The sequence below is a fragment of the Papilio machaon genome, chromosome 20 (assembly GCF_912999745.1).
Source record: "Papilio machaon chromosome 20, ilPapMach1.1, whole genome shotgun sequence".
NCBI lineage: Eukaryota > Metazoa > Arthropoda > Insecta > Lepidoptera > Papilionidae > Papilio > Papilio machaon.
The window spans coordinates 4,238,712-4,247,873 of NC_060005.1; the positions used below are offsets into that span (position 1 = coordinate 4,238,712).

The 9,162-nt window shown below is 32.2% G+C and overlaps 2 protein-coding genes across 2 annotated transcripts; one reads left to right on the top strand and one right to left on the bottom strand.

The window, feature by feature from the left end:
• The first annotated feature begins 264 nt into the window (after window positions 1-264).
• LOC106712506 (hsp70-Hsp90 organizing protein 3) lies at window positions 265-2,287 on the top strand. The gene is made up of 5 exons (XM_014505102.2): window positions 265-554; window positions 638-791; window positions 1,193-1,293; window positions 1,523-1,646; window positions 1,924-2,287. The coding sequence occupies exons 1-5, from the start codon at window positions 309-311 to the stop codon at window positions 2,022-2,024; spliced, it is 726 nt and encodes a 241-aa protein (XP_014360588.2). The 5' UTR covers window positions 265-308; the 3' UTR covers window positions 2,025-2,287.
• Window positions 2,288-3,780: 1,493 nt separating this feature from the next.
• LOC106712515 (integrator complex subunit 3 homolog) lies at window positions 3,781-8,263 on the bottom strand. The gene is made up of 5 exons (XM_014505111.2): window positions 8,014-8,263; window positions 5,253-7,847; window positions 4,999-5,124; window positions 4,801-4,929; window positions 3,781-4,142 (listed from the first exon to the last, which is right to left on the bottom strand). Exons 1-5 carry the CDS (start codon window positions 8,086-8,088, stop codon window positions 4,077-4,079), a joined length of 2,991 nt encoding a protein of 996 aa, XP_014360597.2. The 5' UTR covers window positions 8,089-8,263; the 3' UTR covers window positions 3,781-4,076.
• Between the last annotated feature and the right edge of the window lie 899 nt (window positions 8,264-9,162).

Below are 9,162 nucleotides of genomic sequence, written 5' to 3' on the forward strand. Positions count from 1 at the left end.
TTTGCTAAAACTACAAGGAAATCTGTTCGTAGATCTTTCGTAATTTTTGTCATTTTTATTTGATTATCATCATCAAATGTTAATGTAGTTTTTAAATTTTATTACACGTTTACATTTTAAAAAATCTTACAGTTTAGCACCGCATCCGTATTTGTGGACTGTGGAAAATTAAGCAATTAATGTCATTGTCAAAGTATATATTCACTTCAATAATCATTAAACTTTTAATAATTTTATAAATGTACTTTACAACTTTTGTTGTTTTACAATTCTATATTTATAGTAAATATCTAATCTAATTATAAAAAATGGACGAATCAAAAAAAGAACCTCAAACACTAAGTGTCGAAGAACTTAAAAACAAGGGCAACGAATGTGTAAAAGATGGGAAATTCATTGAAGCGGTTTTACATTATACACATGCTATTAAAATGGATCCTAGCAATTATGTTTTGTATAGTAATAGGTCATTTGCATTCCTGAATCTGGACCAACATTATTTATCATTACAAGATGCAAATGAAACTGTGAAATTACAACCTCAATGGGCAAAGGTAATCTATTAAATTACTGTATATGGTAACTATAATATACAAAATTTGGTTATTATATTTTTAATTTCTTTTCTTTTTGTCAGGGTTACTTTCGTCGTGCTGAAGTTGAAGCTGCTAGTGGGCTGTATGATGAAGCAATTGTGTCATACACTATAGCTTTAAAACTTGACCCTCAAAACCCGAAACTGATGGAGTCCATTAAAAATATAACTGATATGCAAAAGCAGAAGATACAAAGTAAGTCCCAATTTTTAATTTCTACATATTTTGTGTCACTGATTTTTGAAAAGTGAAATTGGAAAAAGCAAGTGACACTGAATGCATTAAAATATCAAACTTTCTGTCAAATTATCCTTATTTTGCCTTCAATGTGTGGTAATTGAAAAACTAAAATATTTTAAACATATGACACTTTGCAGAAGCTTTGTGAACGCAGCACTTACAAGTCTTCATGTAGATAAGCCAATTATTTAATTCCTTACTCGGCAATTGCCCTTTTTTCTTCTGAATTCATATTTAAAATATTGAAAAATGTTCGTACATTTAAATTATAATTTGATATTAAATTAAATTTTAATAAAATATTTAAGATATCTGGTATATTCTTTTTTAGAAACAATTTCATTGTAATATTTCAGGTAATCAAAACACTATTTGGATATGCACATGTTTGGGATTCATTGTTGGTATAGCAGTTGTTATACTGGATTACTGTTGCACAACCAATCCCACATTAGGGGTGAGTAATAAGTAATACTGGCTAGTTACTAGTATATTTTAATTCTAAGAAGCAATATTTCATTTATAATAATGAAAAAGTGCAGTCTCTATTGTAAAAAAGGCAGATTTAATACATTCAGCACTACTGACTCACCTGGCTTCGAAAAAATTATGACAATGTTTTCCCACATTTAAAATTAACAACACCCTGGTATAAAATTGAATACTAAAGTATATTATTTTTTCAGCATCCTTTCAGTATGGTTGCATTTTCAATAGCATTAGCGGGTTTAGGCTGGTCTATTGGAAAGTCTGTAACATTGATGAATACATGGGGCGCAGGCAAGTCACTCCAGCCACCTGAGGAATTAAGTAAGATCATATATTTTTTTGTGCACTCTTTTATTATTAGTTTTTAATTTGTTAGCTGATCACTAACACACCAGTAAGATCATGCACCTATTCTAAATCAGATATGCCTTGCCTCTCACAATGGCATAGCTTTAGTTTAGAGTAAAAAGAAGTTGAATATCATTATTCACTTTCTCATAGTAAGACATTGATGACTTATTTAATCTGTCCGCAACTTTTCTTTCACAAAGTAAAATAAAAGAAAATTGTCACTGAGTTTTTTTGTCTTGTTTTCCAGTTGGAAGTGACAATGCAAATAAAGAAACTGCACAACCAGAAAAGAAACCAAAATATAGTAAAGCGCAAGCAAGACAGAGGTTTAAACAAGGAAGACTTTAGTGACTTATACATGATGTTCATTAGTTGTAATGGGAATACGGGAAATATTGTAAGAATTTGCTGTTTTTATTAATGATACTTGCCATTCTTTTGAATGTTTTAACTTACCCTTAGTAAATCAATATTTTAAAAATAGCATATTATTTGGGTGGATCAACTCCCACTATCTTCCTTTCACCAGTTTCTTCAATTCTTCAAAACTGACAAAATTAAGGCCACAATTTGTGAGGCACATGAGTGTGACAATTTGGTTGTTGATAACAAAAATTCTAAAGTAACCATAAACATGATTAGTTTAAGATGTAGATAAATAAATTAATAAAATTATTTTTATTTACATGTTTAAATTTCTAATTTCACCTTTTTGAGTACAAATTTTTATACATATGTACATGTCATTATTGCAAAAAGAAGGGTAGTCATGAAATTTATTACATTAAAATTATAAAGAAAGTTTAGTATTAAATGGTTGTGAATTACAGTTTCTAAGATAATAACGAATGACCTTAAGATAAATCCTATCATAAAAAATGTTTAATTTGTTTGTTGATTCACAAAGTATTAAGATAAGGTATGTTCCTTCAAACACAGTATAAATGTGAACCACCAGAATCTATAAATACCACAAGGTTATATAGAAACAAAATATTAAGTCGCATTTAAAATTAAGGTATATAAATATATGTAATTTTAGATGTAAATTCATTATATCAGCCACATGTCGCTCATTGTTGCGTTGGCGTCCCTTATCCAGGATACATTAGTAACCTTAACCAACAATCCATCTTGTGGGAGGCGTACTCAGGCTACATTGAACCATCCGTGGCCATTTTAGTACTTTACAGCCCAAATTTAATAATATGTGGACATAAAATAAATATACATATCCAAATAAAAACTACCTAAAGGGAAAATATTTTATTGATCCTAGTGTATATTTAAAAAAAATGTTATTTATACATTTTTATCCATACAAGTTCTTGGTCTCATGTCCTTAAACAATAAAAAAAAACGGGGACTAAAGATCTATACAAGTGTAATCTATTATTATATTAACTATTAATGATCTAGGAATTTACAATGCATTTGATGATTGACTTATATGGACATTGTCCTAGACATTTCTTGAAGAAACGCATACCTTGTAACCATCCAAGTACATTTGTGCAAGTATATTTGACAGATAAGTTTTTTTTCTTTTGAATATTCAAATGCAGCTAAAGTAATAATTATTGAGTAATAATTTGTAAAATAAAGGTTAATCGATTTTTTTTTTTCGAAATAAAATACTTTATAAATGGATTGTATTTTTAAAACAAGATAAAAATAGTTAATCAAATTAAATTACGCCCAAATTCGTAGCTAACAATTATATAAGATGTGCCAATGATTTGAAAGCAAATATTCATACTGGCTTTGGCTGATTTCTGTTCAGTGAAATCATATAATGTAATGAAGTCTTCTTATGTAATATATGTTTTATCAAAGCTCCTTATTCTATGTAATATTTAATATCATACCTTAATGTAGCTGACAATAAAATTCAGCATTTTAATTTTTAACAAAATATGTACTTACCTCATTTAACAAGTATAAAAGCTATGCTAATATTATATACATAAAGATGTCATTGTTCTAAAGATGCTAAGAAACTATGTCACCTAATATAATAATTATTTCTCCGATTTGAAAACGTGAGAGGTTAATTCTCTCAATTGTTATTATTTCTCTCAACGAAGCCTTAATATGATAATAATTTTATGTACAAAGACATATCTTACATAATTTACTGAATAAGGAGCTTTGGCTATGTATTAAACAGTATTAGAATATTGTTTTTTTTCACAACTTTGTATTTTCATGTAAAGGTATAAATAGTAATAATAATTTGTAATAATCATTATTGCATCCGTAAACCAGTACTGCAACATATTGTATTCAACATCTGGTAACTAATTCATAGTTTCCTCGAAGTAATCAATATTAAAACTGATTGTGTTTAAATGTTGAACTTTTCCGTTTAAATTTACCAAACTTTTTAAAAAAGTTTCGTCATTCACTATCTGAAATTGCTTTTTTTCGTCTTTTGGCTTGTTTAGGTTTCACAATCTCTTCCTCCTGAAACATAAATCCAATAGATCATAGTTAAATTTTACAAATTGTATTAAATACTGATTTAGGGTATGTTCCGATATGCACTGCGACCACTGTACAGTGTGACGTCAATTCAGTATACTGTGAAGCCGTTCCTTTATAGCCAGTTATACTGGTTACGATTTAAAACGGAACGCAATCCCGTATACTGTCAGCCGCATTTTTTGACGCAACATTCAAATGAGTGTATTCAAGTTTTCTAGTACATTAAAAAAACTGTTTTGGAGTATTGTCAAATTAAAAATATTTTAATTAATATTAATTGTAAATTGAATTTATAATATAATAAAAGTAAGAACTTTTTACTAACTAATTACAGAACTTTAAAATTTTTTGATTAAACTGTAGCTTTGTTTATAAGACGTTAGGCACTCGAGTGGTTTTGACTGATCACGTGATCAAGGTGCTGCGAGTACCTTACCTCGTAAACGCCTGTGCTCTCAGTAGCATATGGCGGCGATTTATGACGTCATATATTTCCCTAGGGTACTGCGGCAGTATACTGGCAGTCCATAACGGAACGAATTTTTCTACAGTGATAGCACTGCGCAGTGCTCGCAGTACATATCGGAACATACCCTTAATAAGAAATAAGTGTAACAAATAAAATTATAAATAATACCTCACTATCCTCATTTGAGGAATGTAAATTTTGATTTAGAGGTAAAGAATTTGAAATTAACTTTCGGGCTCTTCTTGATATTGGTAGTTCATCTTCCCACGCCAGAGAGAACAGCTGACTATATTGTCTCTGAAAGAAATAATAAATGTTTTTTATCTCGTGTAAGATTTATAATCTTTTAGAAATGGCAAAACTTACTCGTAAGCTGTCACTGCTATTGGACTGTGAGTGTTGTAGAGCTTTTTGCATACATTCCATGTTGAAAATAGACATATCTTCCTGCTCTACACAACGTACCCTTATTTGTTCCAAATGACCTAAAACCTTGAAGAAAATTTTAAAATATGTTCAATTAGAATTCCATTGTTTTGTATTAAAATACTTTAATAAAGAGGGCTATTAACAAATTGTGGATAAATTGATATCCCCTAATAAAGTAAAATTAAACATACTTGTTCCGCTGAAGGTGGTGCATTGGGTGGTATACTCTGTTTACCAGGACGTTTTCTCTTATTTGGACTTGTGCCAGGGTATCTAGTGCTTAATAACACTGAAAGTAAATCTCCAACTTTGTCCTCAAAGTCTTGACACCAATACATAATAGTGGAGACAACAAATGTATCGTCATCATCCACTGTTCTACAAAACATTTGTCGCAAAACGTCCGCAGTCGGACGCTCTTGTTTCAACATTAACAAGACCGAGGTGACGGCCTCAGCATGACCTTTATAAGATAACTTGGGAATGATTGGTAAAACATCTTCAACAGAGATATCATGAGCCGTTAAAAGTTGCCAAAGACAATATTGTTCGAATGTCTCCCATCCAAGACTCGTTGAAAGCATGGTCGTAATATCATCAGATTTGAACATCATCAAAGTGCCCTGCAGTGTGAGGCATACAAGACGCTGTAATTGAACTGCATCCAAAGTTGAAACTATCACATTCAGCAGTTTGATGTGATTCTGTGCTTGGTCTTTGAATTCTCTATATATATCTGGTATCAACCACACCAATAGATTAGCATCACTTTCTTGACACTTCTCAAAATCGTAAGCCAAATTATCAGCTAGCTTCAGTTCCAAGTAATTACAGTAATTTTTATATACATCAACTTTGAATTTCACATTTTTTTTTCTACCTCCATCTCGCTCTGCCTTTCTGTCTCGTTCGTAACATACTTTCAAGTAAAATAATAAACAAAATCCTATGTTTTGAAACGAACTTTGTACATGGATCTCCTTAAAAATATCTAGTACTAATTTTCGCTTTGCCTCTGTTCCTTCAGTTAAATAAGTGAACATTGCAAAGACAGGTGAATCCAGTACAGCTTCTAGTTCTGTGGGTGTAGGATTAGAAGTGATTTTGACAGGAGGAGCGTCTTGAAAAATAGCTGCAAATAAATCTGCAAGTGAGGACGCTGTTGGCATTGGACTGCCACATGCATTAATAAAAGCTTTAGTTGCAGTTGTAGATCTTTCATCTAATAATGTTTCTGCAAAGGGACGTAAAATTAATGGCAGTGCTGCTGCCAACTCTGGTCTTTCCCTTGCTCTCACTTCAGATAGTGGTATGTCATCATCATCAGTGTCTTCTGTTAAATTATTATGAGGTTCATCTTCATCATCCGAAAATGCAGGTTCATCTGACTCCATCTTAGGTAAATCATCAAGACCTTCTTCACGAACACCAGAAGCCCCTTCTCCATTGCTGTTGCTACAGAATTCCTTGAATGTTTCTCTAACAGTTGTTCGTAATTCCCTATCTAATTTGGGTGAATCAAATAATGGTTGCAAATTTGGCAAAACTCTTTTCTCAATAATTTGCTGGAGAGAATTAAATATTCCTTGTCGAACTTTATCTGAAAATGGTGGATAATAATTTGGAATAATTCGACACAAGAAATCTAACAAAGTTGCTGTAACAGCTGGATGTGATCTCATGGAATGATGCATTACTAAGATTGCTGGTTCAATATTCATTATGTTATCTTTATCTGGATCATAGAATAACCAGTCATAAAAGAGTGCAAGTTTGGCATTAGATGCTGCCACATTTGATGTACATGTAGTGAGAAGCCATCCAATAACTGCCCATCTTGGAATGATGTCCGAACACAGCAATTCATTTGTTGGATGAATTACACCTACAATGAATCTTATCATATCACTCCGAAGTGATTGAGATTCAGGGGTGGCTAAATATTGTCTTTGAAACCATTCTTGGTACTTTTTATGGTGTCCAAATCTCACTTGAGAAGTAAGAAAAACAAGTTTTCTTTCCATATCTGGTGTTATCCTTGATTGTAAATACCTTCTTGAAGTTCTTGTGTTCAGTATTTGCAGGACACTTGTAAAGTTTGGACACAGCGACCTGGGATTTGTAAGAATGTCTTGCCATAATTGATGGAATTCAGGAATGCGAGCCACATTTTGGAGGAGTCTCACCAAATCTCGTCCTAAAGATAACACATCTGTGAAATGTTCTCTTATAAGAGTTATTACAAAATTAACTTCTTTTTGACGCAATGCCATTAAATGTGGTACATTGTGATCTTCAATTAATCTCAAGTATGTATATACAACCATGCATATTAACATGGGAAATTTCTCTAACCATACTTTATTTTCAATGTAAATATCTAAAAGAGATTCTACTAGATAAATGTTTTTTGGTGTTATATCTCCTCCTGATGCATAACGCATTAGGTTCCAACAAACATTATCAACCCCCGTAACAGCGTTCCTCATCATTTCTTTTATAAGCCATAACAGCTGATTCCTTGTAGTATCATGAAATCTCAAATATCTTTCTAAAATCAAATTTGACAAATTGTTAAGCACACACGTTAATCCATCTCTAGTAATAAGTGTTAGATCTCTGTAGCATTTGGTTGCATTGTGTGGTTCAGTGAGAATGGACAGGAGCATTCCAAGTGATATGTCTTCATGATTCTTACAAACAGCATTATTTAGTGCATCGTGAGCCTCCTTCTCGCTACAATCAGCTATTAGGGACTGCAAAAAAGTGTACGCTCTTTCATATCTCTGTAACAAAAAGTTAGGTTAATGGTATACATTTAGTATATCTAAAATATATTTTAAAATTTCGCGCCAAGACTACAGCGCCGCCGTCGCTATTGCGGGGAAACTGCGTTTTACATGGCCGACTAAATTATTCTTTGTTGAGGAATAGCAAATTTGTAGTCATTACCTCTTCAATTTCATCCTTGTTTTCAATAACAGTGCACACAAAAAGTTTAGGTATGTTAACCTTTGCCTGTTCCATCGTTACAATATTTTCTCAACTATTTTAACGATCCAAAGTCTGACTGCATGGCTATTGCCGCTACCACTGCCGTGGGAGAAAAATACACATATACATCCAATATACCATTGCAGTGTACTCTACTTACAGATTAAAATTCTAGTTGACTTGACATGACATGTTGGTGGTACAACAAAATGATAGCGCACTTTTGTGTTGCTACTATCAAAAAAATTGGTCTACCTATGTTCCGTTATCAATAAACACTACTATTAATATTTATAAAAAAATAGTTTTATAATGATTAACAAATTGACAATTAACACACGTTACTTTGAATTAAATTAAAATAAAGAGCCAACACTTTACTTGCAGGGAGAAGACGCTCTGCCTTCATACGCCTGAATATCGGTTACATATCTTTATGAGTTTAAATAAATTAAAACAACTTAGTTTACTAATAATACTTACAAATAACATTGAAACTAAATCAGGGCTTACGATTTTTAGGTTATAATTTGTTGATGAACAATATTAACAATCTTTGATATTTTTATAATCTATGTTCCTCTTCCTTTTCTTCATTATGGCGGACTGGTGTGTGACTTTGTAACCTTTGTAACGATGTAATGGTGCCATATTAAACAATTATTATAATAAGTTACTCTTATTTATTCACTGCCACTACCTGCTTTAATAGGTTATGGGCCCAGAAAAGACCGAAGCCATAACCGTGAAGCGACTTCGAGTTGTTACGCAGTGAGTAAGAGTGAACTTGGTTGGCAGACATTTTGTCTTGTGCGGTTGAATATCGAAACGTGCTTGGCCATGGAGAATTTGGCAGGCAGATCAATTCTCATGGGGATAAAGCCTTTCGATGGCACAGTAAGTTATAGTAACTGGTTGTTTAGAGTCCGGTTGGTACTGGAGCAACACGAGGTTTTATCGGTGTTGGACGAAGTGCAGCCTACAGATCCGGAAATGTTGGCACAATTTAAAAAACGAGATGTTAAAGCCAGGAATCTCATCGTGCAAAGTTTGGCTGATAGTATATTGACTATGATAAAAGATAAAAAGACAGCCAGGGAAATAATT